The sequence below is a fragment of the Pseudomyrmex gracilis genome, unplaced genomic scaffold (genome assembly GCF_002006095.1).
Source record: "Pseudomyrmex gracilis isolate BER0280 unplaced genomic scaffold, ASM200609v1 scaffold_32, whole genome shotgun sequence".
NCBI classification, from domain to species: Eukaryota; Metazoa; Arthropoda; class Insecta; order Hymenoptera; family Formicidae; genus Pseudomyrmex; species Pseudomyrmex gracilis.
Genome location: NW_018020616.1, coordinates 954,299 through 977,231, shown reverse-complemented (window position 1 = coordinate 977,231; position 22,933 = coordinate 954,299). Strand labels below are relative to the sequence as shown.

The 22,933-nt window shown below is 40.7% G+C and overlaps 1 protein-coding gene across 3 annotated transcripts in view; it reads left to right on the top strand.

Moving 5' to 3' along the window:
• Positions 1-22,040, top strand: part of LOC109852627 (probable nuclear hormone receptor HR38) — a 60,014-nt gene extending 37,974 nt beyond the window's left edge. For all 3 annotated transcript variants that reach the window (XM_020423954.1, XM_020423956.1, XM_020423957.1), the window contains exons 2-8: positions 9,178-9,431; positions 11,936-12,183; positions 12,441-12,947; positions 13,337-13,667; positions 13,959-14,267; positions 14,752-14,986; positions 15,616-22,040. In XM_020423954.1, coding sequence (XP_020279543.1) covers positions 9,178-9,431; positions 11,936-12,183; positions 12,441-12,947; positions 13,337-13,667; positions 13,959-14,267; positions 14,752-14,986; positions 15,616-15,872 — 2,141 coding nt within the window. In that variant the 3' untranslated portion in view covers positions 15,873-22,040. The remainder of the gene's footprint in view (positions 1-9,177; positions 9,432-11,935; positions 12,184-12,440; positions 12,948-13,336; positions 13,668-13,958; positions 14,268-14,751; positions 14,987-15,615) is intronic.
• Positions 22,041-22,933: the final 893 nt, after the last annotated feature.

The following is a 22,933-nucleotide window of genomic DNA, read 5'->3' as shown; positions in this document are numbered from 1 at the left end:
TTCGGATTACCGAACTGGCAAATCCGCTAAGTTAGGAGAAAGTCAGTCCTATCTATATAATGTCGCTGATATAACGAAGAGTTCGATACGACGGTTCGTCCCACAACGGAAACCGGATCGCGAAACGCCCGAGAGCGACGTTCGGGGAAAAGCGCTTTCGTAAAACGCTATCGGGACGCGCTCGCGTACCGAGCGAAAGTTCGCCGGTAAATCTCACGGCGCGGAAAATCTCCCGGCGTATGACGCCGATATTCGGCCCGGCGATAAATCGCCGACGAACCGTAAACGCGAATGAGCGAGATGAGAGTTTTGGAGCGTAAATCATGCACGGCCCAAACAAAAAAAAAAAAACAAAAAAAAAGCCAATTGCCGTAATCGCACGCTTAGGATTTTACGGCCGCGACTGAAGCTATACACAAGGAGACGACCCGGCGGGAACGGTTGTAAATCGGCGCGGATGATCCTCCGCTCGAGCAAAAGATTCACGAGCGAAATCCGCATCTATTTACCGGACAAAAAAAAAAAATCTTTTGCGTATTGGTCCAGCGCGTTAACCTCATTGTATAAGAGGAATAAAACCAGTATCAAAAGTATTTGTTGTGACGATCCGGCAGCTTCGCGGGTCTTCCGGGTTGATTTATAAAAAAAAAAAAAAACACACTTATATACATGTGTTTATAGATGTTGATATTTTTACATAAGACACATCTCGGAAAGACGCTGATCGTTTCGGTTTCACGTGAAATCAAACCTGTGCACTTATCTATATTCTTAATGACAAAATAATCAAGTGTTGAAACACAAAGAGATGCGCATTCGAAAGAAATGAGAATCTGACCAACATATATATATACCACAATTCATTGTTTCTACTCTCGTGCCCACTTGTGTCAAACTTTTGCCGTTATCTCTTCGCAAATTCTTTTGGATGACCAAAGACGCAACGACGACAACAGTTACCCCGGTCGTAATCCCGGTCGTACCGTGTCCATAAATCCTCGATCCTGCAACATTTATAACGCTTACGACACGCGCTCGCGGCGTAATCCGAACGGTCCATTGAGCGTTCCGTTCCCTCCCTTCCTTCGTATCCCTTCCTTCTCCAATCACCTCAGCGATGCACCCCGCGAGAGTGCAGGCGAGAGAGTCGGATGCGGCTGCACCCACGAGACTCTCATCCATCGCCGCGTACCTTCTCCTTCGCTCTCGTGTCACGCGTGCCTTCTCTTCCTACACTTCGCGGCGCCTCGCCGAGAAAACTTACACACAGACGCACGGGTTGTACACGTGCATGTGCACGCGATGCACGAGAGCAAAGGAGAGTGCTCCGCGCCGGAGACCGGAGCTAAGCCGGTCTCACGGTAGTTCTTCGGGGTCAGGGGGCGATATACCTACCTACCTACCTACCTACCTATCGGGCCGGTTATACCCGAGCCTGCGTGTCGCAAGCGCCTCTCCGTATCCTTTTCCCGTCTTTCTCTCGCTCCCTCTCTCGCTTCTTCTTCTCCTTTTCCTCCTACTCTCTCGACCCTCTTCTTTCACCTCCGCCGACACACCGCACTCTAACCCGACCGAGGGAAACCGCGGCAACACAGACGTGCGCGCACGACTCGTGCGGATAGGATGCACCGATGAAACGATGACAAGTCGAAGAGAGTTAAAGCAAAATATCGATCTTGTATTTACGTGTTGTTGTGTTTTTGTTTTTGTTTCGTTGCGCTTCTGTTTAGAAACGGGATTTTTTGTTTTTGGTCTTATTTCTGGCGCCGAAAGGTTTGAAAAATTAGCACGCGATCGTCCGATACATTAATTCAATAACAGTCTTGTAGAGATACAAGACTGGCGAACATGTAAAGCGAGTGAAAATAACCGCAGGCGATGACTGAGAGACGGAAAGAGAGAGAGAGAGAGAGAGAGAGGATCGAATGTATCTCATCATTATGTTTAGAATTAAGCGCCGGCGGTATATCTACGATTAGCGCGTCACACGTGGGCTACTCCACGGATTCTTCGAATACGCTGAATAATAGCCGGTGTGTGATAAAAGCAGCGAGCGCGCGTCTCGCGTCATACTTTTCATTTCTTCGGAGAAATAATGATCATCGCCCCGCGAGCGCGCACGTAACATCATCGGATATACATCGGATACTATCGGAAAGTTCTTCGATCTCTGTTTGTCACATTTTCTATGAAAAAGTAACAGTTTACGTAATCCATATCTCTCACAGATTCTGAAGTTCGTACGTGTGTGTTATTTTTGGCGATATGCACTTTTGATGTCTCCCAAGAAAAACTTTTTGTCTCACGTCGTCATCTCATAATCGAGAAAGTAACGAGTTAAAAAATTTGCGAATTAAAAAAAGACAGCTCGATCACCCATCTCCAACACCCTAAATCTTGAACATTTTGCGATAACATGCGCGCGCACACACACACATACACACACGTTAACATTAATCTCTTGCTAAATTTAATTAAAGTGAAAGTTGCCTGACATCGGAAATTCACGGCAGTCTGACCGACACGTAGCGTCTGAATACCTTTAAAATAACGAGAATATATATATATATATATACGCGTATACATATATATGTGCATATATGTATATGGTGCAGAAGGGACACAACGAGGGTATATTTAAATCGATCGCAACTTGTATATAATTTGGACGTTAGATTTATGCAAACGTGATTTGCGGCACGATATGGAATTCAATTAATATCGTTACTAAAATTGATTCATCGGATAATTATTATTCTTGACATAGATAAATCTCGACAATTTTGTCGGTAATTAAACGGTTCAATCAATAACTTACAATGAAATTGAGACATATCGACAATTTTACTTGCCATTATCAGTTTTTTTTTATCCGTCACATTTATTATACACAATGTTCAGAAAAGTTTGTATAATTGAATCATCATACGGTTGAATAATTAGAAGAAAATTTGATCGAGCAGACTTAGAATGTGCTCTCTCGTCCCGTTGTTTACACTAAACTCTTTTAAACGATAATTACGTGACTTTAACAACATGGCTTTCAAATTAAATTTGTCAACGTGTCAGATGCTGACGACTAATAACAAGTCTTCCAAACAAAATCTTCGAGGCAAATAAGAAATAATGCATGTACAGTAATAATTGAGATGGAAACAATAATAGCGCATTGCACGCGCGTCATCGACACTTGCATCTCGCGAGAGAGAGAGAGAGAGAGAGAGAAAGAGAGAGAGAGAGAGAGAGATAAATAACTGCGCGAAAGGGCACGTAGAGAAGGCATTTTATTATTGGCGAACTTTCCTCCGTCGCAACTCATGTCGCCGCGATCAATGGACTCATCTCATATGCGGGCACACCTTACGTTCCGCGGCGGTGCGTGCGCGAGAGAAAGCGGGACCAGATATCACATGCGGCGGCGCGTATAACCGCGGGATCGCGAGGATATCCTCGACGATTTAAAGCCCCCGTCGCCCACACGACAGAGGCGGCCCGCGGGTTTGCGCGCCAGATGCCGGACGATCATAATTAACCCTTTCACTGCCAAGTAAAAGACACCGTCTGCCTTCTGCCACTTAAAGATTCGCAGAGACGCGCGAAGTCTTTTACTCCTTACGAAATTGCAACGGACAAATCTCCCATAATATCCTCGATAATATCGATGTAATTTGCGCCACTTACTAATCGGCTTTGAAATTTTTGTGTTACATTTATGTACAAAATCGGAGAATGATATATGCGTAAAGAATTACTTTCAGAATTTGCACAATATGAGAAATTGAATTATTTGTTTACCGACGCTGCGCGTTTTGTGAAATAATATTATTTACTAAATTGAAAATTATTGTTTGTTATGATAATGAAATACACAAGAGTGTATCTACTCACGCGTAACATTCGGAATGAATGATAGTAATTTGAAAGTCGATTTTGCGACCTCCACGAATACCACCGTAGGATTACGTTGTGGAATGCGAATGGCACGAAAATAGAAACACGATATCGAATACGTGTCGGACTTCTCGATATTATCCCGCGGAAAGTCGACGCAACAATTTTCGCCGCACAACTTGTTGTTATTTATATACATTTGTATAAAAGCGGTTGCATTCGAGAGAAGGACGCGCGCATTCCGCGCACGGACATTTTCCTTATCTCGGTCGATACACACACGAGCCCGGACGGGAACTAATCGTTAATGACGGAAAAACCGATTGTAATCTTCGCGGCTCGCTGTAAGCTCCTGCTAGAATTGCCCGGATGATTTGCATAATGGATGAATCTCTCGGGAGTTACACTGGGTAATCAGCAACAATATATATGGCCTTTCTCTTCGCGGCGCGCAACACGCGGCGCTTAAGACGCGCTCAACTCTCAGAAATATAATCCGCTCCACGGTAATTTACTAGTTATGGCAACTAGAATCATTCTAAGGATGAAATTATCCCCATAGACGCACAAGCGCAAAACGGAATTACAGCTACAATTCTATGTAGCTGTACGATCTCCTCATTTGGCAATCTTCAACAATATAGTTTCGAGCTTCCTCGCCTCATAATACTTTTCCTATTCTCTTCATTTTCTTTGCGATATTACAACACACGCGGACATAATATTTTCTCTCATATATAAGAGTCGCGCGCGCAAACACATACATCTAAATTTATGCACGCACAAAGCGTATATATATATATATATGTTCACACGTGTTTCTCCCATCTGCGGCCACATGGAGAAAGTTCGATGCTTAACTAGACAACGTAGCTGAATCCATTATTAATAAATTTTTTGGTCATATTTGATTTTTTATCATGCGAGCTTCTCTGGAGACGCTCGCGAGAAATTCGCGTCGTAATACACGTCGTTTCTTATGCGCGCATTAAAGTCACCGGGACGTCTCGTTTGAAATGAAATAACGTCGCGCGGCGACCGCGTCTTGTTTCGAACGCGCGCTGTAAAAGAGTTTTCGTTTTATTATTTATTATTTACATAAATATAAAACCGATGCATATTTTTACGAGATAATATGTAAAAGAGAAAATTTATAAAAACTTCATTATGCGCATATTCTTACGATGTTTTTTTTTTTTTTATAGTAATAATTTACGAATGTTTAAGTATTAATGTAAAAAGTTGCTTTTCCTTCTCATTTATAAATCACATTCCCGCATTTGCAAAAACAATTTACACATTTTTCTTTTTACACTCGTACGTAAAATCAATGTTAGAATCAGTCAGAAACTAAACGCCGTGCTTTCTGTTTACGTTACTTTCTCACTTTCACAGACAAGATCATAGAATTCTTCGTCGCGATTAGCGCGCGCGCACATGTCAAAATTGATTTATTATATTATTATGATAATAATATGTTGAAACTGTATTCTCGATTTATATACACGCGCGCCCGATCATACATCATACGCGGAAGACAAACGCGGAAGTCGCTTTCGTTCGCGTACCACGCACATCTTCGTTTTCTACAAGATCACGTAGAAGGAAAGGACACAGACCGCGGAACGCGAGAGATCGGGAAGAGAGAAAACGGGACGAGAGGGAACACAACCGGCGAGTGAGAAACGCGCGGTAATTCGCGAAGTGAACGAGCGAGCGAGCGAGCGAGCAGCGTGCACGTGCAAGTGGCACGTGGAGAGGCGTGGTTCGTGGAGAGGCGTGGAGGGCCGTGCACACCAACCGCTGCAATCCACTTGGCACACGCTGTGTTCGGCCTGAACAGAGAGCCCTACTCTTTTCTCTCGGCCGGTCGGTCGCCACCCTACCCAAGTCTTCGGCCCGTCTGCTTCTTACGCGCGCGTTCACCCTGTGACGTCACTGCCGCGCGCCGTGGCGGGCCTTATGTTCTTCCGCGTGCACGTGGGGCGCGAGACCTGATCCCCGTTACGCGAGATTCACGAGTATCGCTCGCTATTCGTCGATTCAAACGAAATTCGTCAATTTCAATTGGGAACTGTTTTGTCTTTAAAAAAAAAATGAGAAATTTTTATATTGTTCAAATTATTATTATTTTTTTTTTCAACTGGAAACAATGCTTTGTACCTAAACTTTAAAAAATTATAAAGAAGTTTACACGCGACATATTAGAAGTTCTTGAAATTTTTGAGATAATGTGACGTAATTCTAGTGTTGCGTATTACTTGCGTTCGCGTGAATCGCGTGCTGCAAGAGAGACGAGAGGTGTAAAATATGGTAAAATGATATTATAATGTTACTATATATATTTTCCAAGACTTTGGTAGTAATGCATCTTTTATGCACGACGCGTCTGCTCACACTCGCCATAATTTTCTCAGACAAGATTTCGCGTAATTGCACACGCATTTTCGCCTTTATGCAATCTTAAATTACAGAGTTTTTATAGTATCTCCTTGGGCGAGAGCTGTTAAGTTCATTTTCGCACGTAAAAATGGCCGCAAACGATGCGAATAACAATTGTGTTGTTGTGTTCACTCGTAATTAACTGTAACTATAACGTGCTACGTTACCCTGATTGCCGCTCTCTCTTTCTCTCTCTCTCTCTCTCTCTCGGTATCGACAAATTTATTGCGTGGCGATAACGACATTTGTAGTTTATAGCAGCGAGAGCGTACAGGCGCGTTTTTATTTCTATCGCGAAGACGCGACCATCATGAGCCGGCAGGTAATCTCGCTATAATTGCATCAGCTTGTTTACGATGCAATTAATAATCGAATGTTTCTGACATCTCTTCGATTCGTTTTATTTTCCACTGACAAATGTTGACCGACAGTCTATAGTTGGTAACAAATTCACACACATTGCATTCATAATACACGTTTATTTGTTATTTGATTAGTGGATTTGTGTATTTTCCACGTAAAAAACTTCATATATGTGTTGCATATATATAAATTTCAAAGTAAAGTAAAATAATATGCTAATTTTTATTTAAAAAAAACGTACATGTTGTACTTTTCAACAGCACGTATAAATTTTTATTACATGTGTGCGTGTTTCGAAAATGACGTTTCATGACGTTTTCAACACCTCGCATCTTTCTTTTTTTTTTAATATACAATACAATTGCTTATTCACTTCGCGCGAATTCTGAGATAATTAACGGACATTTTTGAGTCGGGGAAGATAATCAATGATCGGTCGCGGAAGACGATTTCCCCGGTTGCTTCACGAAGACTACACGGAGAACAATGTGCCCCGTTCCCTTTTCTCGCTTTCGATTTGCTATAACAGCCGATCCATTGTGTCTAATCGTCGTCTCTTCCACTCGCACATATAACGCATCCTCTCGCCGGATGGATCGGCGTCACGGTGAAATCGCTTATGACTGATGCTTCGCGATCGAGGCGGGTGGTCCTCTCAGCGCGGCGCAATCGTGAAATTAAATCGAACGCGAAACTTCGGCATCCGTGACTATCGACGAGTTGCATCTCGAAGGGCCTGAGATGCATCCAGGAACAATGCTCTGCTCTCCGGCTGTGTATCGGATTACCTGAGTCTCTTCAATTTACTGGAGCATTATCGTAATTTAATGTACGCGCTATGTATACATCAAAAACAATGATATATGAATTTTTTTTTAAATCCAAAAAAGTATCTGATTATTTCAACAAATAAATCTTTTTGCGTCCAATTTTAATTGAATTTATATTGCAGAATATATTGCAGAACTCTTCTTACAGAATAACATACTCTTAGCACAGAAATCACATGCTTCTTTCACAATTGCGACACTTCTAGGATTGTTTGTTATATACACAAGCTTGCAAATTTCTAACGCGAAAAAAGTTCGGCGATGCGTGTAAATGATGTCTTAAAAAGCGTTGCCGTTGATATTGAGAGTGTCTATCCCTCGGTCGTCGAGAGATAATATCGTGTAGGTAATAATAAATTGGGAGGGGAGGTGAGGGTGCGCGGTTGTTTGTATAGAAACGGGGTGGTAGTATTTTAAATGCCAATGATTTCATGTCTCCCCGGGGTGTTTGCAACCACCCTATATAGGATGTACCAGTGGCGACCAAGTGCTCAGTCGACGACGGGATCCCGCCGATTAATAAGATTCACCGCGAATCTTCTCGATTAAGTCGAAACTATGGTGTGGAAGTGATTTCGAAGATTTCTCTCATTAGCGGTTGTCGTTAGTTTTGGCTGGTTATTAAAATTTTGGAGAATCAAACGCCGCATTAGAAGCGCATAAGAATTCGTTGTTCTCATCATTTCCGGTCGCGCAGACATGATCGCCATGGACGACGGACACGCTCAGTATCGTAGATACTGTACGTATTTTTTTAAGCATTCGATCCGCCATGTTTTTCAAAGACTGACCGAGTTTGTAGTTTAATTTAATTGCACGCTTGAAATTATATAATAATTGGTTTGATGGAGCTTTTTTTTGTTTTCTTGATGTAACTACAAATAAACCAAGTCCGGGAAGAAACACTAAACCTAACATTAGAAAAAGGAATATTCTAAAAGTCCACTTTGTTTTATGTAAAAACAATCACATTATTGTTTTATTATAACAATAAAACATAGAAATTAATTTCAAAGTGGAGATTTAAATGTCACACTAGATGGCCGAGTTATATACTTCATGGTGCCGGAAATACACTAGCAAACGATACGGTGCTGAAAATCAATATTAATTGTATTCTTGCGATAGAAAAAGTATTCCGGTTGCATCCTCTCGCGCATATCGTTTGAAATTGACACGTCAGAAAGTTTTTTTTTTCCGCAATGAGAAATGAGGCTGCGGTACATTTTTTTCACTCTTCGCGCATAATGCACGACGCTATACTGTGCACTCCATGTTTGCCAATGATTGGCAGTATACATACATATATATATATATATATATATATACATTGTTCATCTAACCAGTGTTCCAAATCCGTCATTAAAACATCAAGCGTCACGTATTACACCTTGCATTTCGCGTGTTAATTAATTTTGCATATTTAAACGTCGACAAGATTTTGATACGAGAGATGTGTAAATTTTCAATATTATTTTATTTTATACCACGCGCGTTGACATGTTAAACGCACAACTTCTCTCTCCGGTGTAACATTACACATTTCCTTAAAATATATTCTATCTTTTTACTCATATTCTTTCCACACATTTTGGTTTTTTACGGAATATGAAGATATTTAACACGGATATTGTTTATTTTGATTTTACAGGGCAACTGCATTCGCCGAACGGCGAAAGCGACAACAGCAACGGTAGCCAGCGTGCGGTTGCTGTTACTCGCAGTGACGTAGAGCAACAGCAACAACCGCATCGCCAACGACACCAGCAGCAGCAGCAGCAGCAGCAGCAACAACGTCAAGCGACCGCTACCGTTCCGGTTCTCGCCTGTACCAATCAGTCGTCTATCACTACAACCACGACTGCCTTCACGGTGGCATCAAGCATGCTTCTTTTGCAGACACAGGTTAGCTTCAATGTCTTTCTCTAATTTACTTTGAAAATGATATATTTTTTTTTTTATCACAAATTAGAAAATGTCGAAACACACAGGTAAGAAAAACGAACGATAGTGGAGTAATTATCCGCGCAAGATTTGCGGGTAAAAAAATTTATCAAATCTTGATAAATTTAATCGGCGCTCCGAAATGTCGCTGCTGTATCTACATGTCTTGAGTGAGAATGTCGACGGATTGATTGAGATTAAATCTCCTCGTATATATTTGCATGTCGACGTGACGCAACATAAGTTGTAATTTTACGTAATAATATTTATCCGTGTAAACGCTCGTATCTCTCATCTCATCTCATCTCTCACAAATAATTTCTCACAAGAAATACTTGAATGTTGCATTTCAAAATAAGAAAGTATATTCACGAATATAGCATATCGCGCGTTTCAAGTAATTTACATTTATCGAAGAAACCGGCTTTTATTATACTTGACCGATGTAATTTCTATCGTAATTATTTTCAATATGTTACATATATATTTTAAGTAAAATTATTCTAATTTATATTAATATAAATCAAGTTTTGTAAAACCGTTTGTAAAAATCGCTTGAAAGAATAATATCTACTTCGAAGATTTGTCGTATCTATTATGAGCTTACCTTTGCGCGACTAGTTTGAAATTATTGCATCGCGATTCAACGGTTAATCCAATTCTTATCGAGTCCCAGAGGCTCTCGGATTCCACGATGATCCCGCTTGGTCCGGTAACAAGATCCACCCCCTCCGACAATTCTGAGTTGTCACCTGTATTTATCGCACAATCTTCTATTCCTGTACACCTGTTTCTTCTTCTTTTTTCTTTGCTCATTTTTTTTCTCCCGTCTACTTTGTTCCGATTTCTATCTTTTTTTTTTTCCACAGTAGAGAAAACGGCGTTGCAATTAACCGCTAATAAAACCGGGAAATATACCGCGGAATTAGCGAGGCAACACCGAAGACAGTTGTCTCGACAGTTTAGCGGGAAGAAATAGAGTGAGTGTGGAGGAGAAAGGGGAGCTTTTAGAACGCCGTTTAGCAGGCCATTTATTCACGGTCTGGAAGGACGAAGCTTCGATCGCCGGTTCTCGGGGGAGCGATGAGCGAAATGTCAGCCCGAAGCGGAACCGGCACTTGCAAATTGAATATCCAACCCCCTTCCTCTGTCGAACATCTTCCTCCCCCTGCTGTAAGATATTCTGAAAACTACGACACTTTTTATTTTCGGAATTTTATTATACTTTTTTTTTTTTTAAATTTTGGTTGAATCGTATAAAAAAAATATTGATAATAATGTCAATTCTCTGTGATTATTATTTTGATTTGATACGAAGACAGTACTATTGTCTCAAATGACGACGAAAATAATAACGTGCATTACATATGAACAAATTTATGAAAATATGCTTTAGATATTTGTTTTCTTTTTTCTTTTTTTTGTTTTTTACTCAAATTAAATTATATTTTTGACACGTGTTGTTTATTCAAAATTGTCTCATTGCTCGATATTTTTACTTTAACTGTAACTATGACTGTGAAAAACTTCACGTTAATTTTGCAATATTAGGTAAATCTATTTCACATGTAGAAAATAAGATATTATTGACCGATCATCCGAATTGCTTCGAGTGTCGCGCTATAAATAAACGTTAAAAACGTAACGTTTTTGAAAGTTGAATAAGCTGTTGTCTGAAATTTTTATAGTCGATTGAGTAATTTATTATGATGTTCTGTAACGCATGTAGTTTCTCATCAATTTGCAAACTGTATCAGCGCCGATCACGTCGTTTATTATTATCCCATTGCCGCGCGAATATTTAACCGTGGCTCGTGTAATGTTTTACCGTCTATCGACTATCGACTATCAATGATGAGAGCGGCAAGGGGGTAAGAGGAGAATGAGGAACAGAAAGGGAGAGAGAGAGAGAGAGAGAGCCTCTAAGTCTCTATCGAGCGCTAGCTTATAGACAACACGCGATACAAGCCTAGCTTGTCCAATCCTCTCTCGAACATCCTCACTGCGCACCTCGATTGTACAACGTCGATGTCTCGACGCCGCAGCTCGCAATTGTGGTCGAACAATGTTTCCGTCTTGCAGTTGGGTGCTTCGATTTGCCGCTCGCACGGCACCACAGAGATCGTGACGACTCGACTGAAGAGAGAAACGTTTAAAATTAATAATTGATTTCTCATTTTTATTTGGTATGTAATTAGAAAACAAAACTCTTAGTAAATTTATGCGAATATAATGTTCGCAATTTGGCTCATTTTCATTCATGCGAAATACAGGTTTTGTTTAGTTTACATCTTCTTCCGCGAGCTTTCTATTAGTTAATTATTTCTTATTCCTCCTCAATTTTCTCTGTATTGAGTTCTGATTAATATTATATTTGTATCTCTTTTTATTTGATAAATTCTTAATTTGTCAATTTCTATCGTACGACGTGTCGGTTCAAACGCGATTGTGATTATTCATTGCAGAGTCCTTTCGGATGTAGCAGTTTCGCAGATTTGCTGAGCGCTCCTTACACGGATCCTGTTGATGCCGGAAGCTTGCCGGAGGAACTGGATCCGTTTCCTGAATTGCAGCTGGGGAATCCGCAAGGAGTACCTTCGGTTGACGATTCCGCTCAGTCTCAGCAAAGTTTACACCATCAGCAACCATCGCATCAGCAACCGCCACCACCACCTCCACCCCTTCCCGAAGACATCCAAGCTGATTCTCTTAGGTACGCAGACTTTTCCATAGTTTCTAACTAGTTGGTACAACTTCAATTTTTTTATTATGTTTATCTTTCTTCACCACGTTTTTTTAATATAGCAAAAGCATCACATGATATAGCAAGAATTACATAAAAAAAAAAAAAAATAAAAGATAATAACTCGCTCGTATTGTAAAAACAAAATAAATGTATCTCAAAGTGAGGTCACAGTATCGAGCAAAAAAGATGGAATTTAAAAAAATGTTAATAATTTTTGTTTGCAGTCCAACACCCTTGCCAAGCTTCCAGGAGACCTACACGGTACAGCGATACACTAGACAGGAGCTCCAGGGTCTCGGCCTGAAAATGGACGACGATTGTTACGATAATTCAGTATATTCCTGCACCAGTCATTATCCGACCGATTTCCCGGCCGCGGTATCTTATGAACATCAGCAGCAGCAGCAGCAACCGCAACAGCAGCACCCGCATCACCATCCGCAACAGCATCATCAGCAGCAGCAACAAGCTCCGCATCCTCATCAGAGTTACTTTGCGGAAACAGCGCCCACTCCGACAACAGCGGTCGCACCGAATCATCGGCAAGATCCATCCTATGGGGTGGCTGTCACTATGCCCATGGTTTACGGTGCACCGTCAGCTCTCGCTAATGTTGCCACTCCCTCTGTAGTTCCTACTGATCTCTGCCCCACCGTCGACACCAACGTCGTCGTTGGCACTACTCGGTCCCGAAGAGCGTCGCTGCCTATTCAGAGATCAGAGTCAGCGAGGTAAAAAATTAATTACGAAATTAATATATTTATAATTCCAAGTCACCTCGCAATTTCTCGCAAAAAAGGAAACAATTAACGCCGTTCTAAATTATTTTATTTTATATCAACTAAACTTACTATTATTTAATTTCACTTACCGTGATTAAATGTTTTCAAAAATAATTCGAAGATATAACTCAAGTGTACTATTTCTGAATTAAATCTGCAAAATTAAATATCGCGCTAGTATATATATCCCGCACAAATTTCGCTTCTATATTTCTTCGACTTTGCGATGACACAAATTTCGAGAACACGACGAGACGTGATAGACGAGTTTTGTAAAAATCCTCGTTCTGACTAGCGACCGCTTATAAATCAATGCGCGTCTTGTGTCGTGTTAACAGTAGTGGGAGCACCGAATCCCCGAAGCCGCGCGGCAGCGGTGGCACCACGAGTTCCACCGTCAGTTCGCCATCGCCCGGAAGCGGCACAAGTGGCGAACGCGCGCCCCCGAGCCCAAGCCAGCTTTGCGCCGTGTGCGGCGACACCGCGGCCTGTCAGCATTATGGCGTGCGTACCTGCGAGGGTTGCAAGGGCTTTTTCAAAAGGACCGTGCAGAAGGGTTCCAAGTACGTGTGCTTGGCCGAGAAGGCTTGCCCGGTGGACAAACGTCGGCGAAACCGGTGTCAGTTCTGCCGGTTCCAAAAGTGCCTGATGGTTGGCATGGTCAAGGAGGTGAGTGACATCAGTTTTTTCAATTGATTTTGGAAAGTTACATCGATCGAAGAAAGTTTAGAAGATTATATTTTTTTCTTCACCGTGACAAAATAATTTTCGAAATATAGTTTTGTGCGTATCGATTTTTTTTTGAAGATAAATACGATTTTTTTTATTGACGGAGAAAACAACTACATAAACCGCGCGAAGAGAAATAAATTCTATTTGGAGGTGTTTTTCAAAAATAGTAGAAAATATAAACTATTTTTAAGCGCAAAGTAAAGTATGGTATTGTGAAATGTTTAACAGGTTGTCAGGACTGATTCTCTCAAAGGTCGGCGAGGCAGATTGCCTTCGAAGCCCAAATCACCGCAGGAATCCCCACCAAGCCCGCCAGTTTCTCTGATTACCGCTTTGGTACGCGCTCATTTGGACACAACACCTGACAAAGCGAGCCTGGATTACTCGCAATATCGACAACCGAGACCGGGCGACCCTCCGATAACCGAGGCCGAGAAAATCCAACAATTTTACAATTTGTTGACGACCTCGATTGACGTTATTCGCAACTTTGCTGAAAAAATTCCCGGTTTCACAGATCTAGCGCGAGAAGATCAGGTGAGCAATTAGAAACAATTAGTAACTCTTTACTTTAGAAAGTCGGGAAAAAATTTAGATTTTGCGTTCTTTTTGAATCTTGTTGTCAAATAAACGTCACATTTTTACATTTATCGTCGGTCAGATATTGATTCTCGAGCGATATCCATTGGAAAACCTAGCCAGTTATAGAGATCGATAGCACATACATTTTCTAAAAGGTCAATCTTGACGAGCTCTCGACACAGCTAGTTACTTGGCTGACTGATAGACTGTTCGGAAGAAACGGTAAACGTTAATTTGTTAACATGTCGTTACCCGGTGTTCCGATGGTTCGTTCTAAATCGTTATTATATCCAAGTGCGAGATGTTATCTTTGAGCGATTTGTGTGTCAACGTTACAAATGACAAAAAACCATTTGTCTTTATTTATAAACACAGTTCTTAATTATTAATTTCCATTTGATACTTATTAATAATTGCGTGTCGCACAATCTAATTCCAGGAACTTCTCTTCCAATCGGCCAGCCTGGAACTGTTTGTGCTCAGGTTGGCGTATCGCACACATCCGGACGACACGAAGCTTGTGTTCTGCAACGGAGTTGTTCTCGCGTTGGAACAGTGTCAGCGCAGCTTCGGCGACTGGTTGCACAGCATACTCGAATTTTGCAAAACTCTTCATTACTTGGAGGTCGACATCAGCGCCTTCGCCTGCCTGTGCGCTCTCACTCTTGTCACCGGTCAGTATTCAGATTATGTTATTTCAATTGATTTTTTCACAATATTAATCGAGTAATTAAATAGATTGCCGCAGTCGATATTGTCTTGTACTAAATATTAATTGCACAACGATGGTTGTCGTCTCGCACAGTTTATTGATAGGCGTTTCTAACGGCACTTTCAATTTTCCTTCACTCTATCCGCAGTCCGGTTATACCGGCCTGTCCACGGGATAAATAATTTATCCCGTCGGATCAATTAGTTATTGATGTTACGACGAAAGGAACGGGTGGCCCCGCGTTTTGCACGCGATCTATTGGCAACCGGACATGCAGGTGTGCGATTTACAGGCGCGCTCAATCTCGCAGTCTGTTTGACTAGCTTCTTGCCGAAGATCGCGTGACCGATACCATTGAGGTCTAACTGATTGACTAATGCACACGTCTCTTAATCTTAAATTTCAAATAATACAAAATAAATATGTTAAATATAATATCGAGATTATTTTTAATTAGTAAACTTCACTCTTTGACACAATTCCATGGAGTCTGACGGTCTCACAACTATTAAAAAAAATAAAAATAAAAAAAATAAATAAAAACGAATAGGACGGTGTCGCTCAAAGCTTGTTTCGTTTTCTGTCTTACAGAGAGGTATGGATTGAAAGAGCCGCAACGCATGGAAGCGTTACAGATGAAGATCGTCTCGTCCCTGCGCGATCACGTGACCTACAACGCCGAGGCGCAGAGAAAGTCACAGTACCTGTCATATCTGCTGGGAAAAATACCGGAGCTTAGGAGTCTCTCGGTCCAGGGCCTCCAGCGGATCTTCTACCTTAAGCTGGAGGACCTGGTGCCGGCGCCACCCATGATCGAGACAATGTTCGTCGGCAGTCTGCCCTTCTAAGACGAGCCGAGCAGCCTAGAGCTCGCCAGCATCTAGATTACTCTCTCAGACCCGTGCGGTTGCGTTATCTTCTGATTGCATCCTTCTTAGTTCGTATTACACGTAGCTTTACTCTCTTCTTGCGTGTCTCGCACGCGCGGTCTCGCGGGTACTCGATCAAGCTCTTGACAAACATCCCCGGTGACGTTTTCTCGCACCGTTCAAAGGCCCGTTGAAGAGGAAGAGCAAAGAGAGCGTTATCGGCCGATTACGAACGAGCGCGGACACTTGTCCGCTCGAATTCGAAGGGCGCGAACGCTAACCTTACGGGAAAGTTTACTGTACGTACGTTAAGAATGAATGAGAGAACACGAGAGAGAAAAAGAGAGAGAGAGAGAGAGAGAGAGAGAGAGAGAGAGAGAGAGAGACGAATGTATGTATGTACGTATCACGTGTGTGAATGCGAGTGTACAGAAAATATCTGAAAGAAATGCAGATCTCTGCATGCGCGATGTGTATCGGGTGGCGGGTGTTCCAAACGTCTTGCCATCTGTTAGCAGTAAGTGCATTACTGTTGCCGCTGCAACTTGGTGGTGAGCAGCGAGTCGGGAAACGAGATGCGAGGGTAGACCCGCGCCGGTTTCGCTATCTTCTCATTTAACTGTTAGCGGATTTCGTGCGGACTCGGATGGACGGGAGAGGGTTCTTCTCTCTCTCTCTCTCCTCTCTCTCATTCTGTCTGTCTCTCTCTCTCTCTCTCTCTCTCTCTCTCTCTCTCTCTCTCCCTCGCGGGACAGGTCTCCGCGCGAAGGACGCAAATGTTTCTCACTTTTCTACCTGATTTGTACGAAGGACGAGGCTGTCTGTGCTCGCACCCGACTCGTCGATCTCTCTTTCTTTCTATCACGGCTCGCACGCGACCCGCCACTTCTCGAGCACGCGCAATATATTCTTCGGCAATATCTTATCTGTCGCGGGAAAAAAAAAAAAAACAAACAAACAAACGGCGATTCGCAACATATCAGAACAGCCGGCGGGAAGAACAAACTCGCGCCTTCCCGCCTTCTTGACAGTTTAGACGTAGGATGTCGGTCGCGCTCTCGACGGCAGGACGATGCCGAGTGCAGATGCATCGCAAATTTAATAAACGTTCAAATCACGAATTCGAACGTTCAAATGCACACGGAAACAGATCGACGCACTTCTGTGGTGTAGCTGAGTACGCGTTTTAATTTTTTTTTACGCCTTACTTTGCTCTACGTTGTGACTGTATCTATTTGTCCTGATGCGCTTTGTTGAGTTCTCGAGACAGAAGTCATGTGATTGAATAATTGAACAAAAAAAAAAAAAAAAAAAAACGAAAAAAAAAAACTCGCTGACGGTAACTGAAGTACAAGCGAAAAAATCCTATACGAGCGTTTAACGTGCGTTTAAAAAGTGCGGTTTGGAATACGTGTGTCCCTAGAGTAAAATAATGGAAAAAGTGGGAGTGGCACTATCACACACACTTCATAAGTTTTAACCGTAAAGTGTTAGGAGAGAGAGAGTTGAGAATTACTCTTGCTAGGAATAGTTTCAATCGTAGTATTTTTATAAGCACTTTTTACACATTTTCAGCAAGTATATAATTCAGACTATTAATTATACTAAACTATATTGCATACGTATTTAAATATTTAGACATTTTTACAAACATTTTATATATCTAGGCACATCCAAAAAAGTAAACTTGAAACTACACACAGCTTCGCTATATAAGTTCTCAACTGGTAGAGAAAAAAAAAAAAAAAGAAAAAAAACTCGATTCTCCGTATATTTTCGATATCGGGAACAGAGAGTATAGCGCCTATACATAAAAATGGATTTCAGTTCACAACTGACTCGATTTTATCATGTTCTCATCGTGAAACTGCTTTTACATAAGATTCGTAGGGATAATTTCCCGGAGCACTCGCAAAATAGATTCGGCATCGTCGGCGCCATCGAAGCGTCGTCCAAAGGCGCGTACGGTCGATATATCGTGATCGACCCCTTTACCACTACTCTTGCGTTTATGTGATTTTAGAGAGCTAAGGCGTACAATCACGGGCCCGCCTCGTTCGAGAGGGCGAGAGGAGAGAAAAGAAAGAAAGAAAAAAAAAAAAAGAATTCCATCCGCTTACGACGGCGAGGCGGGCCCGGCTTAAAGTTACCTATTACGTTTTATGACATTTACTTTTAATCAAACTAACGTAGAGTGTCCTATTTATATACGTATATAAAAGAGAGAACGCGCCGCTGCTACTACTATTCTTAACTATACAACTACTACTTTATTATACCGTTATACTTACAACTACTCATTGATAGCGTTACTATTATATGGCGTTACTACCACTATTACTACCACACTGTTACCAGCGCTACATTTACTACCACCTTGTGTTACCATTGTCTCGCTACAGTAAGCTTCGCCGTCGTCGTCGTCGTCGTCGTCGTCGTCGTCGTCGTCGTCGTCGTCGTCATTGTTAAAGCGCCCTTCATCGCACCAGTGCTCTTCGACCGACGCGAGAGACGACAGGGGATGCCGATCAAGTCTCTTCAAGCAGATGTCCTAGCCAAGATTACCGCAGTCGACACGCATCTCCGTTTTTTAATCTGTATATTGATATTTTTGTTCACGTGCCGTAAACTAAAGTAAGATTGCAGGAATAACTTTGCGGCGAGAAAAAGTCTTTATGAGTTTTAATAATGTACATACGTATTATACGCATTTTGAAATTTTCTTTAAATTTTATCTAGACGGATGTAGATAAACTGAGAGAGATAAACGTTCAAGATAAGAAGAAGAATCTGTATAATATTCAGATTCAAACTTTCACAGTTACTTCAGTTTGTATTCTCTTCAGACTTTATTGGCCATTGTGAGATTTGCTATTGTCTCGGCAAGGTTACTCCTGTCTCTTGTAATCTTACGATATATAACTACCGTAGCTATTGATGCAACGCGATCCGAGTTCCGTCACACGACTGATCAGGCAGCATTCTCACACCGTGATCCACACACAACACACACACACACAAACACACAGACACAATGCCTCGCTGATTACCTGTACGTGCACAATAGATTATGATAATTAATTATGTGTGTACATGTTAATCTAAAAAACGTGTGTATCCGCAAATGTTCGACGCTTCGCGACGAAAACGAAAAAGAAAATTGCTCGGATCGATTTCGTCTACTACTATTAGCTCTCTATAATTGTGTGTGTGATTCTTCAAAATAACTTTTCTTCTATCTTTTCAAATTAGCGAACGTTCTCGTGTGATATTCCCGAGACGCGATCTCGTGACACGACGTAGTACACGGAAGAAGTTCGGAAATATAATCGCGTTTATTCCCGTCGCTGGAAATGGAAAAAAGTCACGCGTTTCACGGTTTTTTATCTTCATGTGCAATTATTCCGATTCCCTTCCGAAAACTTTTGCGATATATCTCAGGCATTTTTTCTCAATTCTAGCTAATAACTTACAAATTAATGCTTTGCGGCCTGAAAAAAAAAAAAGATTATTGTCAGACGTCATATTTTATGTCGAGATGTAAATCCGTAAGGAGATCAGATATAAATAGTCTGGAAATTAGAGAGAAGAAAAATATTTTCGAGCATCCCTGAAAAATGTTGTACCTGTTAAAAAAAAAAACGACTTTAGCCGTAAAGGATTAAATGATAATTGTAATATTGCTCTCTGCGTGTTAAAACTTGTTAGGAACAGTTTTTAATTAGAAAAATCTGAAGCTCTCGTCATGATCAATTTGAACAACACGAGGAAATAATAGAATTCAATGGAGCGTACAAATTATTATAAAACTTGTTAAAAAAAAAAAAAATGTTATTCCAAACTGTTTACAGCAATACATTCTTGTGCAAATTAAATACAATATGTCTTACTACTTATCGCACACGGCGTAATTTACTGCGGAGTGCCGATATCGGCTCTTATGTCGTACGTGACAACGTGTCAATGGCTTAATTAGTCGACTCAGTATTGTACAATTACTCTTTCGACAAAGGTGTTCACCGATTCCGTTTCCAGCGCATAAAAAATTCAATTATCCTCGTGAAAAAATACGAAACAAGTACAAGTTAAAAAAATGCGCCAAACAATTTATCTCGAATGACCATTTGCGACGTTTTTACGAAAACGACGTTTTTCTCCGTGTACCAGGTGATTAATAAGCTTTATAAACACGTCCACGTTTGCGGATGGATACGAATGCAAGTGTTCAAAAGTGACATAATGCCCGGTGAGATTGCAAGGTAAACAAGATCCGAGGGTGCAACAGATTTTTTTAAGCGACCCTTGCGATCGAAATTAGGATAATACGAACGAGAGCGTCGATTGTTCCTTCATTCTTGCATTTCGAGGATCGTGCGACGGGCACATTTTTCGAAAAAAAAAATGTTCGTTTTCGCTAAAAAAAAAACCATCCAATTCGCGCCGCGAAGTTTTGATAGCAATAAGATAAGAAAATACATCAGACTGGTGCCAATGTCTTGCCAGAATATTTTGTAACGCAAAAACGATACAAGGTTTTTATGCACGTTTGTGAACGGTTACAAACAAACAAACAAACAAAACACACATTTAGACATGTAAAATCTTGCCTCTTGAAAAATTTCTAAACGTGGATATCAGCGGTACTTTTTGAAGGACAAATATATATATATATATATAGACATATATTTCAATAAGACATATATTTCTACATACAGATCTCTAGAAACAATGCTAAACGTTGAGCTTGAAAAAAGTAATATAATGTCGGTGATTAATATAAACAGTTTCGTCCGTCCATTGTGAAGAATATGTATTTGATAATGGACTAGCGAATTGTGAGAAAATTCCGAGAGATACAGAAATGGTGGCCGATTAGAAAAATCATTGAGGATGACCTGGCACCTATCTGCGACAATATAACAAAACTAAAAAAAAAAAAAATCATGCGATAATCATTTTTATACGTGTAAGAAACGTTTCGATCGGCGCGATTGGAAAAAAAAAAACCCTGAGAATGAACGTGAGAGAGAGATTCGCCTTAACTTTTCGTCATATCAGTTCTCGTCTCTTAACGGGATCCTCGGGCGCGGAAATCGACGTTCTCGCTCGTGCGAACAAAGTGTTAAGTCCAGAGAAGATTTTGGGAGAGAGGAGTTATCTTGATCGGATGAAGATCGAGAGATCAGAGAGAATTTCGCGGAGGGCTCGATTAGAACGAGAAAATCCCGAGAAGAGTTTCGACCTCCGGCAAGCGGGAGGTGCGGGGGAAGGGGCGTACTTTTGTTCCTATACATATATTTTTTTTGTTTTCTTAACGAGAGTCCGCGCGAATAATAAAGTAGATGGCTGATGTCTTCCGCTCCTGTGAGCGCGGAAAAATCCTCCCTGGACCCAGCGCTGCGGCGAACTATTTTTTATGAGAAAAAAAAAACTTATAAGAAAACACGCGAGAGAGGAGAAAACGCGAGAAGGACGAAGAGGAGGAGTGGCAGGGCAAGATCGGATTGTTCGGGCGTGAAGAAAAAAAGAAAAAAATACTGAAATTGCAATATGAAATGAACGAGATCAACGTCCCGACATTGTTGTCTAAAACCGATTATTTGTCATTGCTGTAACGACATAACAGTCAGTTCCGTTAGGTGTATAAATCTCTTCCCTCTCTATTCCCTCTCTTTTCTTCATTTCATCGATGTATGCAATAAATGTTCGATCAACAAATTATTTAAATCTCTCTTCGAAATTTTGTTGTAAATAAATTATTTCTTCGATCGCAAATGAATTTATTCGAAGGCATATTATTTTATTTCTGGCGGATGTTAAACAGCGGATGTTCGTGTGTACAGGGTGTTTCGCCGACAAAACTGTGAAGAAATTGGTTCTTCGTCAAAAGATGATGGAAAGGTAATTGCGATGTTAAAAAAAAAAAAAAAAACACATGTCACAACGCACCGCATAAACTTTCTACGTTCTTCTATGAATTTCCTACGTAAGAGTTTATATGTATAGAGTTTCTGATAGTGTGTGCTTCTTTTTCACGCACGTTGTTAAACTCTCTATCATATTATGAGGAAGAACTAATCTTCTATTCCTTGAAATCTTTAAATAAATTATTAAGACTAAATTTTTAATCTTTGCATTTCACATAAAAAAAAACTACTCTTCTCTTTTGTAATATCAAAGAAATGTATAAATATATTCCCCATATTAAAAAATTTCAATTAATTTTATATTTTTTATTTCTTTATTTGTTAATATATATAATACATATCTATATATGTATATATATATATATGTGTATTTTAATAAAAATTAAAAAAATTAAACTTATGAATTATGTTGCAAATAAAAAGTTTTCCGAATATCTAAACAAACACTTTTTGTGAAATATTTGTTGATTATACATATAAGTTTTATGTCGCTCTCTGTCGTTATACGAACGTCCGCACGCTCGGCCAAAAAAAATCGCGTTTATACATGTAATATGTACTATACGTTTAACACATACGTATGCACCGTAAAGAATGAGTGTTGCACCGAAAATAAATCTGCTAAATTAATACAAACAGACACACACGTGCACACATATATAGAAATAATGTGAATAGCAGCCAACAAATCTACGTAAGTGTCGTAAGACGATCCATATTAAGAATACTAGATCTTTCGAATCACTGTCTCTGTATCTTTCTCTTCCTCTCTTCTCCCTCTTTATATAGTGTACACCTTGTGCGATGCAAATGGTAGGATGCATTTATCACGGGATTGACATACAAAATAACGAAAGAATAGTCAAAGGAAACGACAAAAATCGTATCGACGACCGTACGAGTTGAGAAGTGACAAATTAATTGTATCGCAAAAATCGCGTGTAATCCTGCTTATTGTAATTACACAATCGCGATTGCGCGAGAGACAAAAATGAGAAAGAAAGAGAGAAAATGTAACTTGAGCGGCCGACAATAAAATAATCGCAAAAGAATAATAACTCGATCGCCGATACTTCTTCTCATTCGTCGATCGTGGAAACGATGCACAACGTA